The sequence below is a fragment of the Anomaloglossus baeobatrachus genome, chromosome 3 (genome assembly GCF_048569485.1).
Source record: "Anomaloglossus baeobatrachus isolate aAnoBae1 chromosome 3, aAnoBae1.hap1, whole genome shotgun sequence".
Lineage (NCBI taxonomy): Eukaryota > Metazoa > Chordata > Amphibia > Anura > Aromobatidae > Anomaloglossus > Anomaloglossus baeobatrachus.
Window position 1 is genome coordinate 272,306,378 of NC_134355.1, and position 20,177 is coordinate 272,326,554.

The 20,177-nt window shown below is 45.9% G+C and overlaps 1 protein-coding gene across 1 annotated transcript in view; it reads left to right on the plus strand.

Annotated features, from left to right (window-relative positions):
* The window catches only part of MAP3K5 (mitogen-activated protein kinase kinase kinase 5), a 245,508-nt gene that overhangs the window by 171,213 nt on the left and 54,118 nt on the right, over positions 1-20,177 (plus strand). The window contains exons 12-16 of the mRNA XM_075339839.1: positions 28-77; positions 443-538; positions 1,818-1,899; positions 2,707-2,840; positions 9,452-9,579. Coding sequence (XP_075195954.1) covers positions 28-77; positions 443-538; positions 1,818-1,899; positions 2,707-2,840; positions 9,452-9,579 — 490 coding nt within the window. The remainder of the gene's footprint in view (positions 1-27; positions 78-442; positions 539-1,817; positions 1,900-2,706; positions 2,841-9,451; positions 9,580-20,177) is intronic.

Sequence of the window (20,177 nt, forward strand, 5' to 3'; positions counted from 1 at the left end):
TTGTGTATTTGTTTTCATTCGTTGTAGAAAGGATTTCATGAGTGGAATTTCGGACCCTCTTCCATAAGAGGTGTAAGGTATGTTTTTTATGTGCGTGAGTGAGTGAGCAGAAAAAATCCTTTCAACTGGTAGCTAACAAAAATGACCACCTTTTTAATAATAATTTGGCTACATACTGTGTAGATATAGTTAACGTACCCCCTCCTCTCCACTTTATTACTTTATTTCTTGTAAGTCATGTTTAGTATTATGTGTTTTTAATGAAATGTGTAAAGTTACACGTATTATAAATTTGTTCTATTAGTTGGTGAATGAATTATATGAAAAGTTAGAATTTTGGTTGCATGTTTGCAGATATTTCATTGCTCTGGTTGCTTCTATTTAAAATTTCTGTAAATTAATCATAACTCATGAATCTAAAACTGGCTTCTAACTCTCTCAGCATCTCAAAGTTTGAAGAAAGGAGCTGTTTTCTGTATGTGATGCACAACTCTGACGACTTCCAGATCTACTTCTGCTCAGAACTTCACTGTAAAAAGTATGTGCAATATTTTCATGGCCAGAAACATATTTACTTAATTTACTATTACATTAGTACTACAATATCTATTGCCTTTCCTTGGCCAATACATCTTGTTATCTTGAAATTCTGTTTGTAAGCATCATTAACTTTGGGATACCATTTGATGTATTCTCACTTGATCAATATGTATAATAAGCATTTAGATATTGAAGTAACATTTTATTTCATTAAAGAGGGTGTCCACTAATTTTACATTGATGGCCTATGCTTAGGATCGGTCATAAATATCACCCCTGCCGATCAGCTGGTATTCATAACAGCGGCGGCGGCAGCACGCAGTCGGAAATGCTCAGTTCCGAGACTTCTCCATATTCTGATAGAGGCCACGTCCAGGTACTGCACCTTCGTCGACAGGGGAGTTCTGGAACTGAGCATTTCCAGCTGCCTGCTGCTGGCATTGGCACCAAGAACAGCTGATCGTCGAGGTTTCAGACCCCAGCCCATCAGACATTGATGACCTATTTTAAGGGCGGCTTTGCACGTTGCAACATCGCACGTGCGATGTCGGTAAGGTCAAATCGAAAGTGACGCACTTCCGGCGTCACTTTCGACATCGTAGTGTGTAAATGCTAGATAATACGATTAACGAGCGCAAAAGCGTCGTTATCGTATCATCGTTGCAGGCTCTGACTTTTTCATAATTATGCTGCCGCGACAGGTACGATGTAGTTCCTCGCTCCTGCGGCAGCACACATCGCTGTGTATAACGCCGCAGGAGCGAGGAACATCAGCTTACCTGCCGCCAGCGTCTATGCAGAAGGAAGGAGGTGGGCGGGACGTTTACATCCTGCTCATCTCCGCCCTTCCGCCGCTATTGGCCGCCTGCCGTGTGACGTCGCTATGACGCCGCACGACCAACCCCCCAAGGAAGGAGGCGGTTCGCCGGCCACAGCGAAGGTCGCAGGGCAGGTGAGTGCATGTGAAGCTGGCGTAGCGATAATTTTTGCTACGCCAGCTATCACAAGATATCGTACCTGCGACAGGTGCGGGGACTATCGCGTGCGACATCGCAGCATCGGCTTGCGATGTCGCAACGTGCAAAGCCCGCCTAAGGTTAGGCCATTAATGTTAAAGTTATGGACAACCTCTTTAACTTTGGATAGTTGTATGTTTTTGCATATGCTTTTTTTTCTGTGTGAAGAACAAAAACTGACTATTAAAAAATAAACCAAACTTCCTGAACTGAATATTCTTGACAGATTTTCATATGATGTCAATCTATTGTGCCTTTTAGGTTTTTTGATATGGTGAATAGCATCACAGAAGAACATGGAAAAAACACAGATGAAGTGGATTTTGATGGAGACGCTCTGGAAGTCAGTGCACTGCTATCTTACTATGACACTCTTTGTCCCGATTCTGTACACTCTTTTAGTCTTGTGACCTTGTAACCCGCAAACAACAGAGAGGTGGGGGAATGGAGTGTTGGACCCCACCCATCTGATAGTGATTACCTATTTTAAGGATAGGTCATCAATATCTTAATCCTGATCAATCCCTTTAGCAAGCTATTGTATGCGCCTATGGGACTATTATATGAGGCTGAGTTTCCAGGTCTGTATGCAGATTGAAGTGTCTCTAACCTCTAATCATCAACAGTAAGCAAAGATCTAAAAAATAGTGTGAAATTGAAACACAAAGAACAACTGAAGAAAATTGTAGACCTTTTTAATTAGATGAAAAACATTGGCTTTATTAACATAAAGCCATAAAAAGTGTTTTTAAGGGGTTTTTCAAGTGAATTGATCAAGGCCACGAATGTCTAGTTGGGATGTGGCTGAGAGTATGCATATGGCATACTTGCGGTCACATGATCGTTTGGTCTCACCACCAGCAATGGAGACTCCTCACAATTCACACTCTGCGCAATGTGAGGATTCACAAGTCTGCAGTCATATAGAGTGACTTCAGACTGTTGTGATAAGCTTGATCAACCCTTATAAATTATTTCTTACTAAGAAGAAATTACGGTGTACAGATCTCATTTTTTTTGGCCAGATTCTTTCCTAGGGGCATAAGCTAGCTTGTGTCATCATATGCTGATGATCTAAACACATGTATAAATGAATGATCTGTAATTATTAAGCATTTTAACAAGCTGTGATTTATTTTTTTTTCTATAGTTTGATTATGAATATGATGAAAATGGTGACAGAGCGATTTTGGGTAAAGGTACGCATGGAGTGGTTTACGCTGGACGAGATCTCAGTAACCAAGTCAGGATCGCTATAAAGGAGGTTCCTGAGAGGGACAACAGGTATGTTTCTTGTCAGTTAAAAAATAATTTTAAGAATGATAATACAAACAAAGAGTAGGAAAAATAGGATCTTATACTGGAGATGCCTTTAAAGAAACATGTATTTGCAGCGCTTTATCACCCTTCCAATAATATTTTTGTTCAGCCCCTTCTAATACCTAAGGGTCGCTGCACTTTGTGTAAAAATGTTGTGTATTCTTCCCTCACTTGTGCCTGGACTAAAGGCCGGTTTACACGCAGCGACATCGCTAGTGATGTCGCTGCCGATCGCACCCGCCCTCGTCGTTTTTGCGTCACCGGCAATTCGCTACCTCGGGGCGTACAAAATCACTAGTACCCATCACACGGACTTACCTTCCTAGCAACGTCGCTGTGGCCGGCGAACAGCTTCTTTTCTAAGGGGGCGGTTCGTGCGGCGTCACATCAACGTCACACGGCAGGAGTACAATAGAAGCGGAGGGGCGGAGAGCAGCCGCAGGAAAGTCACGTCCACCTCGTTGCCGGAGGACGCAGGTACGGTGTTGTTCGTCGTTCCCGGTGTGTCACACATAGCGATGTGTGCTGCCTCAGGAATGACGAACAACCTGCGTCCTGAACCAGCAACGATTTTATGGAAATAAGCGACGTGTCAACGATAAGGTGAGTATTTTTGATCGTTAGCGGTCGCTCATACGTGTCTCACGAATTCCGTGACCCCAACGACATCTCGTTAGTTAGATGTCGTTGCGTGTAAACCGGCCTTTTGTCTGGGACTGCTGTCACTCATCCAAGCAGTGCGCTAGTATCACACCCTCAGTGACGTGACTGACATGCCAGCGTTGACATGCCAGGAGTAGAAGGCTATGTGCGCATGCTGCATCTTTGTGGTGACCACAAAGACGTAGCGTTTTTGTCAAAAACCTATCCAAAAAACGCATGCGTTTTGATACGTTTTTTACTGCGTTTTTGCCCAATGCGTTTGTTAAGTAAAATCTGTTGACTAAAAGGGCTCATAAACGCTGGCCAAAAAACGTATAAAGAATTGACATGCTGCATCTTTGTGGTCACCACAAACACGCAGCCAAAAAAACTGCAGTGTATGCACAGCAAAAATGAAATCTCATAGACTTTGCTGGGGAAGGAAATTAATTGTGTTTTGAGACCAAAATTGCACCCGAAAAATACGCAAACAATGCAGCGTGTGCACAGGGCCGCAGTCAGCCCTCTTCTCCTCAGTGCTTTTTCTGTCTATTCTGGGATGTCTGTCACAACGCTGTGGGAGTGATAATAGTGCACTGCTTAAATAAGTGACAGCAATCACAGACTAATCCAGACACAAAACAGCCAGGGTTAAAGGGAACCTGTCACCGTTTTTTCGGCCTATAAGCTGCGGCCACCACCATCACCGGGCTCTTATATACAGCATGTTAGAATGCTGTATATAAGAGCCCAGACCGATGTGAAAACATAAAAAACACTTTATAATACTTACCTAATGGTCGTGCGGTTGGCCATATGGGCGTTTCCGTTCTCCGGTGCCGGCGCCACCTCTTTTGGCCATCTTTGTTTTCCTCCTTCTCTAGCCGCGGTGCATGACGCGTCCGACGTCATCCACACTCGCCGGCATTCAGGTCCTGCGCAGGACCGGCGAGTGTGTATGACGTAGCCGCGTCATGCACACAGGCTTCAGAAAGAGGACAAAGATGGCCAAAAGAGGAAGCGCCAGCATCTGACAACGGCGACTACTATATGGCCAACCGCGCGACCGTTAGGTGGTGGTGGCCGCAGCTTATATGCCAAAAAAGTGGTGACAGGTTCCCTTTAAACATCATTTTTACCCAAGCTGCAGCAATGCTTAGGTATAATATGGGGATCAATTAAATATATTAGGAGGCTGATATAAAGCGCTGTTACTATATTATAGGGCAAATCCCCTTGACAGGTTCCCTTTAACAAACTGTATATTAAGCTCCATGTAAATACTTGATCTATTGCTCCTTTCACTTGCACCCATTGCCTGTATTATTTTCTTAGGTTTTTGGCAATAATTTCTTCCCATACATAAAGCAGTCTGTCATCAGATTATAATACCAAAAGGGCACGAAAATATTTTGCTATTCATTTATCAGCAACTAAGAAAGAATACAGCAAACTCCTAGTTATGACTCTGCTTAATTCTTGAGTCCAGCATTACACTCCTCATCACTAGTGATTGACAGCTGCTGTTGTATCTGCGTGTATGTACCATGGTGGTCCATTACTGGTGAGAGAGCTTATTAGTCCACTGTATTTCTTCTTAGTATGCCTCTCGTATAATAGCTACTGTTTTTTTCATCTGCCTGCTTTACTGGCATATGCTAATATGCTGCCCGTAAATATTGGGTTAATTTATAAGGACATGTTATAAGTTATTAATAGCCTCTTCTATTTAAAGGGAATCTGTCAACTGTTTTTTGCTTCCTTATGTGGGAGCAGCATGATGTAGGGGCAAAGATCCTGATTCCATTGGTGTTTCGTTTTCTGGACTGCTTTGTGTAGTTTTGATAAAATCATTGTTTTCTCTGCTGCAGATCTAGCAGCGATGTGAATACTTAGTTTTGTATAACCCCGCCCATGCCACTGATTGGCAGCTTTCTGTGTTTACTGTGTATAAACAGAAAGTTGCCAATGAGTGGTGAGGGCGTGCTTAGACTATCTGGCAGCAGGATTACTTAGTCCTGTAGTGATAATCTCCTGCTGATTTAAAAAGTGATTTTATATAAATTACGCTAGACAGGCCAATAGGTGACACACAACCGGAATCAGGGTCTCTGCACCTACATTATGCTGCTCTCAGATTAGGTGGCAAAAACCTGGTGACAGATTCCCTTTAACTGCTCTTTTTCATTAGGAAACTATTAAATCTCTGTATAAAAATGCAGACTTAAAAATGACTTCCATCCCAAAGGATAGCTTGGCAATCCTGCATGTATAAATAGGGTATGGACGTATGATTCACCGAACAGAATGCCAGAACCTGATTCCATCCAGCAAATACAAAGCATGGAAACAATATTCAACATTAATAAAGACTATAAAGAAGTGATTGAGATCCAAGAACTAAATGATCCATTGCCCTATTTAACTAGCCATGCCCAATGCCTATAGTTACACAATCATCTGCAATTACTAATATCTCCTCTTTTTCTAGAATATTTTTTATCTTGTGGTTTGGACATAGACAGTCCTTTCTGTTGTTACTGGCTCCATATCTGTATGAAAAATAGGTCATAGCTCAAATAGATTAATATCTTTTACCAATATGTAATAGTAGAATGCAAAGTCAACAACTTTTATTGTGTACTAGCTGTACTACCCGGCTTCGCCCGGGTTAATAACTGTTGGTAACAAAATAGAATGTATTAACAAAAATGTATTCTGCACACAAAAACCACAAAACAAATAGATAGAAATGTAATTATTAAAAGGCAAAAACTAAGCTAATAGAAGCATTTCATAACATTTATTTCAACACCACAGATTTAACTAAATTGGCCAAGTAATGTGCTCCGTCTGTCTCTTTCCAGGTCTGTCTCTTTCCAGGTCTGGCTCTTTCCAGGTCTGGCTCTTTCCCCGTCTGCCTGTCTCTTTTTATGTCTGTCTCTATCTCTCTGTTTCTTTCCCCATCTGTCTCTTTCTAGGTCTGTCTCTTTCCCCGTCTGTCTCCCCGTCTTTGTGTTTTTTCCTGTCTGTCTCTTTCCCTGTCTGCCTGTCTTTGTCTCTATTTCTCTGTCTCTTTCCCCGTCTGTCTATATCAAGGTCTGTGTCTTTCCCCATCTATCTTTGTCTGTCTCTGTGTCTGTCTGCATGACCGTCTGGCTCTTTCCCCGTCTGGATCTTTCCCCGTCTGGCTCTTTCCCCGTCTGGCTCTTTCCCCGTCTGGCTCTTTCCCCGTCTGGCTCTTTCCCCATCTGGCTCTTTCCCCGTCTGGCTCTCTCTATCCGTCTCCCCACCGACATCTTATTTCCTCACATATAAGCTTCTTATACTATGAATGTCTTTTGTTCCTATAGCAACCAATCACAGCGCTTACTAATAACCTGTAGTTCCAGGCTCCATTTACTTTAATGGAGGCATGTTTTTTGGAGAGTAACGTAAAGCGCGGGGTTAAATTTTCCTGTCAAAACATAGTCCACGACGTTCCCTGGGTCACATGAGGTGTCTGTCCAAAATTTCGTGATTGTAAATGCGATGGTGCGGATACACTTTTCGTTTAACTTTTTCCCCATTATGTAGATAGGGGTTAAAATTTCGCCTCACAATATAGCCTATGACGCTCTCGGGGTCCAGACGTGTGAGTGTGCAGAATTTTGTGGCTGTAGCTGTGACGGTGCAGATGCCAATCCCGGACATATACACACACACACACACACACACACACACACACACACACACACACACACACACACACACACACACACACACACACACATTCAGCTTTATATATTAGATGAAGAATTCAGTTTTAAAGGGAAATCTCCCCAATGTTACTGCTCGTGATATTGGGAGAATGTGTATGAGATTTATTGTATTGTGATACTCCACAAAAGTGAAGCAAAAAATATTGAGTGTTTTCCAGATTAAAAATAACTGATGTAAAATTTTTCCTTGTTGATACAAAAAATGCATATCGGCCTATGCCTGAGGGAACTGTCATTTATTATTGTGGCAGATATTTTTTTCTTTCTTTTCATTAATTTGCACAGAATTCACACTAAATTTTCTCCATAATTTCACAAAACTAGTTATCACTTTCATATATAAGTATATACCAAAGTCAACAAACAAGATGGCAACTTTTCATATTTTCCCAAAATAATACTTGTGTACTTTAGACTATGAATGTATGTACAAAGTTATTATTGTTCCTCCCTCTCCTCCCAGATGTCACCCATCATCCCAGAATAGACTGCATAGCAGTAAATAGTGAATGCTGAGCAACATTTTGTGTTCTTAGGTTGTCAATCATGGGATGGTGGGCTAGTTAAAAGTTTCTGATTCTTTTTTCCCCCATCATGTTATAACTTAAGGTCCATTTACTGGTGGACAGATCAGTGGCACTTAATGTCCACCAGTTGGTAAACCTCGGTCAGAGGTCGTTTAATAGCCTGTTTACAAAAGTAGACTGACATTAACGATGCACACTGAGCGATCTGTAATGGATTTGTTAGTGCCATGGTTCTCGGAACTATGAGACCTGTTTATGCAGGACTATGCACCACCAACAAACAACTGGTGGAAAAAAGCCAGCGAATGAAATGCAGAAAGATCGCCAGTACATAACCAAGTATTCGGCCAAAGACCGCAGAAATCTGGAAGTATTTTCTGTCCCTTGCCTAACACATTGAGTTAACCCAAAAGAGCAGAATATGCGGAATGTAATCAGGTCAGATTATTCTATTTGTATGATCCAAAAAGGACTCCAAAAACATTACACACTTTTTCTACTTCATCACATTTATTATAAAATCAGAGTATAAGTTCTGGACCTTGAGGGTGGCTGTGCACGTATAATGGTTTTGTGATGTCTCACATCTTGTATAGGTGAAATCAGTTTTAACATGCCTAAAACCATATTACAAAACCTTGTTACTTTGTATTAAAAGAGCATATAGTCATAAAGTACTTTTTCTTTGGAATACCAGATCCGCTGCAGAAAAAAAAGGTCAAAATGCTCATTTGGCGCAGTTTTTCCTGTCAACACCCTTTTTTTTTTTTTTTTTTGGTGAAGAAAAACCTTTAGCAATTACGCCATGTGTGAACATACCTTTAGATTGCTAAATTTGGAATCGTGGTGAAATCTGCAGCATAACTGGGCAAGTTCTGGATTTTAGATCCACAAAAAACTTGACAAGAATACAGCGAGTGTAAACAGGTACAAGCTGCTATGACTGCATAATATACAAGCAAAAGAATACAGTACATCTTAGCGTATACAGAGTGTATTCTTTTGTTTGTATTTTATGCCGTTGGTTATAAGTGACTTGGGGACAAAATGTAGAATTGATGGAGGAAGGTTGAACTAGATGGACTTAGGACTTTTTTCAACCTATGTATAGCAGATTGTTTTATTCTGGTAGGAGGTGCTGGTCAGTTTTTTTTTGTGATTTGTAGTATACTATTGGGGATGTTGCCTGCCTCCATATTTCAATGAGTACTCCTCCCATTAGTCTATGGCTATGTTCACATCTTGTTTTAGTATATGTTCAGTGGCTCAGTCAGGAGTTATGTTCAAATGGCCACAAAACAGGATTCAGATGTATGGTTTGATGGGGCCATTGTCTATAATGATGCTTATGTGCTCTGTTGTGCAACATTTTCGGCCATATACGCCATATTGGAAGCGGGCAGCAAAACGTATTCAACAGCGGACAGCTGCAACGTAGGTCACACAGTCAATTGTACTTTATATTAAAAGGATAGTCTTGTGTCTATTAATATAGAACACATATTGGGTCCAGTAGCTATATCATCACTTGTCAGTCAGTGATCAACTTGACACCACACTTATATGTAATATTTTTTCAGATACAACCTTATTTGTTCCTGTTGTATATTTGCATTATTCAGAAAACATATATTTATACCCGCAGATACTCCCAGCCACTCCACGAAGAGATCGCACTTCACAAACATCTCAAACACAAGAATATCGTCCAGTATCTGGGATCATTCAGTGAAAATAGGTTTATTAAAATTTTTATGGAACAGGTACCAGGAGGTAAGACATCATTTAATATGTGCATATACGTATATTTTCATTAAAGGGATTCCACGCTTAAAGGGGTTGGTTGATATTCAACACTTGTCGTCTAATATTAGATTTAATATTAGATTTACATTTAATAAAATGTAGGTGGATAAAAATATGTCCCGGGCCCATGGGTAGGAGTGAGCGGACCTGTGAATATTCAGGTTTGCCGGGTTCCACCAGACTTTAGTTAAATGTTTGGTCCGGGATCCGGAATGACCCCATATAAGTCAATGGGGATCCAAACTTTGGTGCTGTAAAATGATTGTAGTAAGGGCTACAGGGCAGCAGAAGGAAGCAAAATGGGGGTAAGAGCAGGAAAATTGCCCTGCAAGCAAATGTGGATAGCAAATACATTTTTTTAAAAATGACATGGGATGCTCCCGATTTTTGGTAACCAGCGCAGGCTGCAACCCTCAGCTGTCTGCTTTATCTTGGCTAATAATCAGAAATAGAGTGGAACCATGCCTTTTTTACATTATTTATATAAATAAGTAAAGAAACTGTATGGAGTACAATCTGTTTACAATCAAGATAAAGGAAACAGCTGAGGGCTGCTATTATCATGCTGGGAAGACCCATGGTTCTTTGGTCCTTGCCAGCCTAAAAATAGCAACCCGCAGCTTTCCCAGAAAAATCTGGCTCTTTTCCTCCTCTTCCTGATATGCCTGGTGATTGCAGTGGCAATCGGGGTAACATTTTTGAAGTTTATGTCAGCTGTGAATTGACACATGGCATCATGCTCAGGAGTTAGTGATGGTGAGGCATCTATCGGACACCCCCATTACTAACCCCATAAGTGTACTGTTAAAAAGCTCACACATAGGAAAAAAATATTTTTTTTTAATAAAGACAGCATCCCACTCCCCCGTTCATCAATTTATTAATGTTAAAAAATCCTCGAAGTTCCAGTGTAATCCAACGGTGAATAAAGACTCCCCCACACTCCTTCATTCACCAATTTATTAAATTAAAAGAAATCCTCGAAGTTCTGATGTAATCTAATAGTGGAATTTCTCTATCGTTTCATTGGGGGACACAGGACCATGGGTTATGCTGCTGTCCCTAGGAGGCTGACACTAAGTAAACAGAAAAAGTTAGCTCCTCCCCAGCAGTATAACCCCTGAGCCGGAGGCGGGCTCAATCAGTTTTTGCTTAGTGTCGTAGGAGGCTGATGTGGGCCGACTGGGCCCCCTTCAGCCACTTGATTTTTTGCGTATTTTTTCATTTTTTCTCGGCGACGCTCGTCGCTCTCATCTGTGGTACTTCTCTGTTTCTGCAGGTAGCGTACTTCTCTTCCTCAGCTCTCGCAGCCCGGTGGGTACCACTCCCTAGGGTCGCAGAGGTTTGAGTCTTCGGGCCCTCGCCCCCGTCCATTCCCGCGGTACCAATCCCTGGTGTGTTCGTGTGGGGCAGAATCTTCCTTGGCACCCCCTATCCGCTCTGCGGTATCACCCCAAGGGGCGCAAGGGGCTCGGCAAATAGGGACTGGACCACAGCGCGTCTCGATCTAGGATGGGGCCCGCAGCGCTGCTACATTTAGGGGCTTCCCCCCCCACCAGCGTCCACCTCCCTGCCTTCTTCAGCCTTCCTGTGCCCGCAGCCATCCCTTCTGTGAGCGGGGCACACAGGAGCATGTGCAGAGTCCCAGCCTGCACTGTGGAGCGCGCCGCGGATCAGGTAGGACACCCTCTCCTACCTTCTCCCCTCGGTCGTCTGCAGAAATTTAGGCCCCGGTCTGGGCCTAGTCGCTGCAGACGCCTAGGTCGGGCGGATTAGATTCGCGGCTGCGACGCCGCCGCCTTGCGACCGGGTCGCCGGCGCTGCCTCTGCCCGCACGGCAGCATCAAAATTTTAGCCCCCGGCTTCGGCCTGGTCCTCGGCGTCCCAGGCTGCGACGCCGCTGCCTTGCGGCCGGGTCCGCCGCCGCTGCCTCTGCCCACGCGGCAGCGTTAAAATTTAGCCCCCGGCTTCGGCCTGGTCCTCGGCGTCCCAGGCTGCGCCGCCGCCGGCGCTGCCTCTGCCGCGGCAGCGTCAAAAATTTAGCCCCCGGCTTCGGCCTGGTCCTCGGCGTCCCAGGCCCGCCACCTGCGCAGCGCTATTGGCCGCCGGCCTCTCCTTCTCCGCCCTCCGCTCTGCCCCAGGCATCACCAGGGGGGTGGGGGGTATTTTTTCCCGCTCCCTCATTGTTCATTTTATTTAAAAAAAAAAAACAAAAAAAAAAAAAACAAAGATTATGGCAGACTCCCGGTCTGCGGATTGCTGAGGCTGCAGCAACTTTTTTCGGGGAAAAACAGAACACACTCTTATTTGTAGTGTATATTTCTTATATTGGGTCGATTTTTTTTTTTTTTTTTTTTTTTTTTTTTTTATTAAAAATACGTGCATGATTTTTCATACATTGACTCCTACATTGCTTATGCGGGCACTTGTTTTCTATCACGTTTTTTAGTACATAGCGTTTCCAGCTCGACTTTTTAGCGATTTTGGGCCGGTAAGCCCAAGACTCGGTCCCCTCTTTTGTGAGTTATTTTCAAGAAGATGTCAGATTGCTGTTGACCCCTGCCGGCCGGTAACGCCCTGTCTCAGGCCATAACTCCCCTCGCTACGTCCCTCGGGTTCGTGCGCATGCGCCGCGTCTCCGGCCGATGCTCGGTCATACCATCCATAGGACTGGCGCAATCCCCTCGGGGAGGTGAGTCCCGTACCAGGGACCTTTTCTCCTATGCTGGAAGCGGACCCGCCAGGTCTCGTCCTTGTGGCCCCCCAGTTTCCACTTATCCCCCAGGTCCAGACTGTCCTTCCTCCGGCAGTCTTCCGACCTCTCGGGTGATGGCCCAGGCTTCCACCTCTGCTGGATTCCGAGCAGGACCTAGATGTATTGGCGCATGACGAATAGCCTGCTACAAATGGTGAGTCAAGCCGTAAGGCTACGGACAACCCTCTTCTCTCCGTGCACGCAGGTCTCCCTTAAGACATTTGAAGCAGACCCTTATGTGCTCAGAGGACATCCAGAGCTCGCCGAGTTACCGCGGGCTCACAGACAACTACCAGACACGGAGTTGACCAGCAGTAAGTCTTGTCATTGTCTTTTTTCCCTTCTCCAAGGCGATTTCGGAGAGAAGGGGCATACTAAACTGGAGTCGCTGATGATCACAGACGGCAACCAGACACGGCGTTTACCAGCGGTAAGTCGTGTTATTGTCATTTTCATCCCCCCAAAGGGCTCTGGAGAGAGGGGGCATGCCTCCTGGCAGGGAACAAGGTGGGGGCCACTGCGGTTTTTTCAGTGGACATCCAGTTCGCACGGTGACTGCGTGATCATGGATAATCCCCGGACGCGATTTTTCCCAGTGGTAAGTCCGTTTATTTGTCTTGCCCCTTCTCGAAGGGGGCTCCGAAAGGAAGCGGCACGCTACCCTTTATGCGACCCGCCTGGGTTCCTCCGGGCTTCTCGTCACTATCGTGCCGCTCCGCAGGGACTTCGCGGACACCATACGCAGCGGTCCACGTCCCACCTATGCCGACCCAGGGCTGGGTATCTTCTTCAGTGAGTACCCTCTTTTCACAAACCTGATGTCTGCCCGCTACTCGGCCTGAACCTCTAGCATCAGTGTGCCCACCATTGAGACCTCTGACTCGGGATCAGGAACGCAGATTCGACATCTAGGAAGTCGCTGACTTTTTTTCCGACTTTCGGGAACGCCCTTTCGGAGATAGGCGAGTCTAGTTTATCCCTAGGCTACGTCGGGGTAGACTACTCTCTCCCCTAGGCTACGTAAGGGAAGGGTATATCCCTTTCCCGGCATCGGCCCTGATGCACCAGGATCGTTCCCTCACGCAGCCCCGTCCACGCCGCAACCCGTCTGGAAGCCTTTATCCCTACAACAGCCATCTCCGCCTTGCATGGCTGCGGACCGTTCCAGCCTTTTAAAAACGCTTGCAGGGATCACTGTCCCTACGCATCCTACTCTGCAGAGCTGCTAGGCTCTCTCCGCCCAGAAACGACCGGGAGGCCCAGAGTCTCCCTTCAAGGACCCTCGCCTTGAGGTTTAGACCATCATCACCCTCTAGGAAGCTTCCCCTTCCTCGCTACTAGGGTAGCTGAGCTACCGGAAGGAGTCCTCCCAGACCCGGCCCGGTCCGGTCCATCATCCCTCAGGCACAGTATTCGAGCCGTTCAAGGGTGGCTACTCCTCACGCAGGAGTAGTTTCCCTCCTGGCACAGAGCCCCGCGTGCTCTTTGCCTCCCGCTCCCGTTTCTTCCCTTCGGTTTTTTTTGGCTATGCGAGTCCTCGACAGCCTGTGGCGGTGATAGTGACGGTGCACATACCAGATTTCATCCCGGACTCCCCAACGGAACACACTGAAGAACGGAGACAGGATGGTTCAGTCTTCGCGGGTGACCCGTCAATCTCCTCCTAGCGGACCACTCTTCGCTACCATCCCTGGGAAGCTGCCCTTTCCTCCTCTGGAGCTTATTATCAACCGTCACCAGCCTCCCGTGCTGGGGTATGCTATCCCACCATTCCTCGGCACGGTCCCGAGGGACACCCCTAGAGCGTCGTCTCTCCTTCAACATTCCGGACTTCAGAGCCAGTTGGTTAGCCCGGTTACAATTTCTTCTCTAGGTCGTGGTTACCCAGCCAGGTTCCAGTCGGACCATGCCACAGCGGTGATGTGCATCATCCACCAGGAAGACGCAGAGAGTGTCATGGCAAGGGAGAGGCCAAGAAGATCTTGCTCTGGGACAGGTCCCTTCACTCGTTAATCTCGGCAGCACATCCCTAGCGTGGACGTTTGGACGGCCGATTTCCGCGGTAGGATAGACCTCGCGTAGGTAAAGGGCTCCACACGGAAATCACCAGCCAGATCTCTGGCGAAGGAAGACTTCCGGTCGTGGTCCTTTTTGGCCTTCCGATCCAAATCTCAGTCAATGGTGCTTCGAGTATGCACCTGCTCTGGACTAGATGACGACGCCCTAGACCGGTCGTGTAGCCTGTTCAGGCTCTCGTGCATCTTCCCGCGGCTTCCTATGGTCTCGAGGGTTCTCAAGATGGACCAAGGCAAGCGATAGCTCGGGAGTGGCCCAGGCGAGCATAGTTCACATAATTTACTCATTTCCTCGCAAATGCCCCGTGGCTCCTTCCAGACCGCAAAATTCTTCCGTGTCGGGGTCCCTCTATTCTACCAGGACTCAGAAGTCCCAAGTTACATGGCCTCACCAGTGGATCCCGGGTGCTGGCTCGGTCAGGTCTGTGGACAAGATGATGGCAGACATTGAAGAGGGCCGGGAATCCAGTTTCCTCGAAGATTTATTTCATTGTTCATTGTCGCTCAAGGTACCGCTTTTTTCCCTGCTCCCACCTGTTTTGATAGGTGGGCTCCTCATGGCCATCTGGTTGTTACAGACGGCATCAGGGCGGACAGCCCTCTTGTCGTTTTTTCCCCCCTTTTCTGGCTCCGCCAGCAGGACAAGGGGGGGCTCCAGCCAGAACCTTTCGTTTCTGTCCAAGACACCTCGCTGTTCCTTCCAGCAGAGGACTTTAGGTTTCGGTTTTTCGGTTCTAGGCTCCTCTCTCAGCCTAAAAGGGGCATAGTTCGTTCCAGGGCTGGTACGAGCCCTCAGTCTTTCGTGTCTGCAGGACACCATTTTTCGGTTACACCGACCGTCAGTCCATCCTTCCACCCTTGCCCAAGAAGCGTATGCCGGCGCCAAGGGCCAGAATATCACATGGATCCTTTCCTCCATCTGTGAAGACTATCGCATGAAGGACGGACTTCCGCCGCGGTCTATCGAGCAAGGGGCACCCTTGAACGATTGGACTCCAGTCGTCGATCGACCAGGTCCCCTGGTCCGCCACCCGCTCTAGTCGGCATACCTTGACTATTTTCTACCAGGTTCACACCCAAGCTTCGGCAGAGGCCAGTCTTGGCGTAGGGTTTGTGGGTGGCATTGGCACACCTGTAACAACGTAGGCGCTTGTAGGTCTGGGTCAAGCCCGGCAAGGGGAAGCGGCTTCCTTCCTATCTCCGGTGATGGTTTTCTTCCCACCCAGGGACTGCTTTTGGACGTCCCATGGTCCTGTGTCCCCCAATGAAACGATAGAGAAAGAAGGATTTTTGTGTACTCACCGTAAAATCTCTTTCTCTGAGTCTTCATTGGGGGACACAGCACCCACCCTGCTTGTGTTTTTTGTTATATATGACATGCCTGTTGCCCCAGTGCCTATATTCCCAGGTCACTGGTCACACGACTGTTCGTCATAGTTTCTTACCTTGTTTTTATCCAGGATTGTTTGGTTCTCCTCCTACTGCTTGTGCACTAAACTGATTGAGCCCGCCTCCGGCTCAGGGGTTATACTGCTGGGGAGGAGCTAACTTTTTTTGTTTACTTAGTGTCAGCCTCCTAGTGACAGCAGCATAACCCATGGTCCTGTGTCCCCCAATGAAGACTGTGAGTACACAAAAATCCTTCTATTCCATGGTAGCCATCGAATCTCATGGAGCGTCATTCTGAAAACGAGGCTCCGTAGGTCACTCCTGGTTGGAATTTCTCACGAGCATTAAATCTAGACATTAAACGGTATGCTTCATTTAGTGCTTTAGTTTAGTTATCATGCGCTAATTAACTAGTCTGCTCCGTAAAGTGGCCTAGACTAGCGCTGGGTGCAATTTTATTCCACCTGGACTCTAGGTCAGAGGACCGTGTCCACCACCACATAGGCTAACATTTTGGTCATAGTCAGCATTGGCAGCTAACAGCAGCTAGTTTGAACCACTGTTGTCAGCCCCTTAAAGGCCAAGTCTGTTCCAGGCGCCCATCGCTCTACCCATTCTATGCAATCTAGGGGTGTCAGTGGAGTGTTATTGTGGCCAAGCCTCCATTGCTTCCATTTTCATACTCCTTTGAAGCTCATAAATACTACATTTCTAGAACAAGCGACCTGCAGGCTCAAATCCTCTATGAGGAAAATGAAAAAAACAAGGCTATAGGTCTTGTCATTCCCTTTTAATCATTGTGTTTGTCTCTAGCTCCTGTGCATTGTTCTCTCTCGAAGATTTATCCTCCTAACAACTGACTCTCTTCCTAAGGCCCCGTCACACTAAGCAATATCGCTAGCAACATCGCTGGTAACGAACAACTTTTGTGACGTTGCTAGCGATGTTGCTGTGTGTGACATCCAGCAACAACCTGGCCCCTGCTGTGAGGTCGTTGGTTGTTGCTGAATGTCCTGGGCCATTTTTTAGTTGTTGCTGTCCTGCTGTGAAGCACAGATCGCTGTGTGTGACAGCGAGACAGCAACAACTAATGTGCAGTGAGCAGGGAGCCAGCTTCTGCTGAGGCTGGTAACTAATGTAAACATCGGGTAACCAAGAAGCCCTGTCCTTGGTTACCCGATATTTACCTTTGATACCAGCCTCCTCCGCTCTCACTGCCTGTGCTGCCGGCTCCTGCTCTGTGCACATGTAGCTGCAGGACACATCAGGTAATTAACCCGATGTGTGCTGTAACTAGGAGAGCAAGGAGCCAGCACTAAGCAGTGTGCGCTGCTCCCTGCTCTGTGCACATTTAGCTGCAGCACACATCAGGCAATTAACCCGATGTGTGCTGTAACTAGGAGAGCAGGGAGCCAGCGCACAGTGTGCGCTGCTCCCTGCTCTGTGCACATTTAGCTGCAGCACACATCGGGTTAATTAACCTGATGTGTGCTGTAACTAGGAGACTGGGGGCTGGTCACTGGTTGCTGGTGAGCTCACCAGCAACTCGTGTAGCCACGCTCCAGCGATCCCTGCCAGGTCAGGTTGCTGGTGGGATCGCTGGAGCGTCGCAGTGTGACAGCTCACCAGCAACCTCCTAGCAACTTACCAGCGATCCCTATCGTTGTTGGGATCGCTGGTAAGTTGCTTAGTGTGACTGGACCTCTAGCTGACTAAATGGAAGAGGGACGTCCAATGTCATAGTCAGAAGGCAAAAATACTTGTATTAGCGCATAGAAACTCCATTACAGATACCAGGAAACTAATTATAAACTCTTAACCAGATGGTACTGACTTCTAAATGTTCTAAAAAAAATATCCCTCAAATTCTACAACACAGTGCTGGCATTGTCGTTTCTCTGAGAGATTATTACTGCACTCTTATTTCACAATTCTGAAAGTAGGTACATAGTATCTCCTCCAAACTTAAAGGCAAGAACTTACCAAGAGATCCGGGCATCTTTCTTTTCCATCACAACAACATCCATACTGCTTATTACATAATTTACTTGATGCAGATAAGATCTGTATTCCTGCTTTAGGCTGGAGTCACACTTGTGTGTGACTCTCTGAAGGATTGCATGGCATCACTCAGAACGTCCGCTGGCTCTCCTAATAGGAGCGTTTCAGCTTCATATACTTCTATCCAGCTGACATGCCCAGGTAAGGAGAGCCGGTGGCCGGTCCGGGCGATGCGATCCTTGCGCGAGTCACACGCAAGTGTCACTCCAGCCTTAGATGGAAACTGGTTTGGACTAATTAACAAGATATATTGTGTGGCGTAACTAATGTCTTCATCACTATATTTTTCATACATTTATTTCAAAACTATAATTTGTCCTGCAAAAACAAGCTCTCATATGTCAGTCTACAGAAATAGAAAACTTATAACTCTGAAACAGGGCAGGAAAAATTGAATATGGTCTGCTTAATTAATTGGAACCTGCTTGTACACCCGGCTTTCTAGTGTGCATGACCACCGGGTGTAAGAGTCCTGGCTTCTAACCCATGTAGTGCGCATGACTGAAAGTCCAGGATCATTCGCACTGATCTGAATTCCAGGACTTGGACGCGATGGCAGCAGAGGTGAGCACGACCATCCTCTGACGCTGCGCATTCATTAGCATGTTAGTACGTTAACAAGGGCATAGTATCATGGTAAGGGGGCCGACTAGCCAGGGGAACTAATGCCCAGGGGACTAGTCCCTGGCCTCATTAGCATATGATAAAAGATCTCTTTATGTGTCCTACTGTATACAGGGACAATTAAGCAGGGATTAGAAATATGCACCCAGAACTGCTCATGGTTCTGGGTGCATAGGGGACCTGATAGGTTCACTTTAAGGAGTTAAAATAAGCTCCGTGCATGATCACGGCCATGGCAGGATTTTATTGTATTTTGATTTAAATAGGTATTATTTGTTTAGGAACATTGAGTAATGCAGTAATAGGAAATATCGCTGCAGGCACTTAGTAATGCCATATGCTCCAGTCAGCCCCCTGCAAATATGGAATTAAGGAAAGCACGTAATTATGAAGCTGAGTAATAAGACCAGGTTTACATAATTTTTTTATGATATTTGCAACTTTGATGTAGCATGAAGCTTGTCTGAGCTTGTCTGAAGTGAATATTCTCTTTTATTGGCCTTTAGCCCTCATAATACTGGAGCAATCAGTTGCAATTAGGAATAACGCTGCAAATTATAGTTTTCATTAGTCTTAGTAGATTTGACAAAGGTTGAAGCCTCCAGAATATGGCAGCAATTACCATTATGACTGAAGGAAAATATTTTAGCTGCAGCTCAGTACATATACAGTGACCCAGTGTAAAATGAGACACATGCAGGTAGTCATGAGGCTCTTAGTTTGTGCCGAATGTTGGCTGTTATTTTTAGACAGACGACTGTCTGTCTGGGGAGCTATATATATAAGGAGTCGGAGAAAGCAAGTAAACAAACAAGTTCACTGCCGCCTTCTGATCCAAAGAGGTCATTCACTGCCAAACATTTGGACAACAACAAGTTTAGTTCCTGTACAGTCACAGGTCACTCCCAAGCATTCTACTTCATGTCCCTGTGCAGGGATTAAAACTAACAGACAGATTTACTAATTCTGTATAATTGATACACGGCAAACATGTTGTCAGTTGGTGGAGCCTAATGTTCTGACGCCACAACCAGTCGTTCAGAGTGCTGCTCTGACTCACTCACTTCTGCAAGCAGCAGCGCTATGCTCTGGCAAGAGCGTGTGCATAGAACAATAGAAAGAAGACTAGCTAGTGATCGCAGACTTTCTATTGTGTTCTGACACTGTTCTGTGCACGGCTCATATCAGAGCAATCCGTCATTTCAGGATCAATATCCACTGATTGGCAATTAGTTTAAGGTACCATTTAAAATCCACCAAATTCACAGTAGCTCATGCAGGATGATACATTTGGATAGTCTTTACACCATCTGTTAGTTGGCTTATTTTTAGGGTGGCTTTACACGCTACGACATTGCTAAAGCGATCTCGTCGGGATCACGGAATTTGTGATGCACATCCGGCCGCGGTAGCGATGTCGTTGCGTGTGGCACCTATTAGCGATTTTGAATTGCTACAAAAACGTTCAAAATCGCTAATCGGTGACATGCCCCCCTATTCCCAATTATTGTTGGTGCTGCAGTAACTATGTTGTTCGTCGTTCCTGTTGCAGCACACATCGCTACGTGTGGCACCGCAGGAACGAGGAACCTCACCTTACCTGTGTCCCGCCAGCAATGAGGAAGGAAGGAGGTGAGCGGGATGTTCGTCCCGCTCATCTC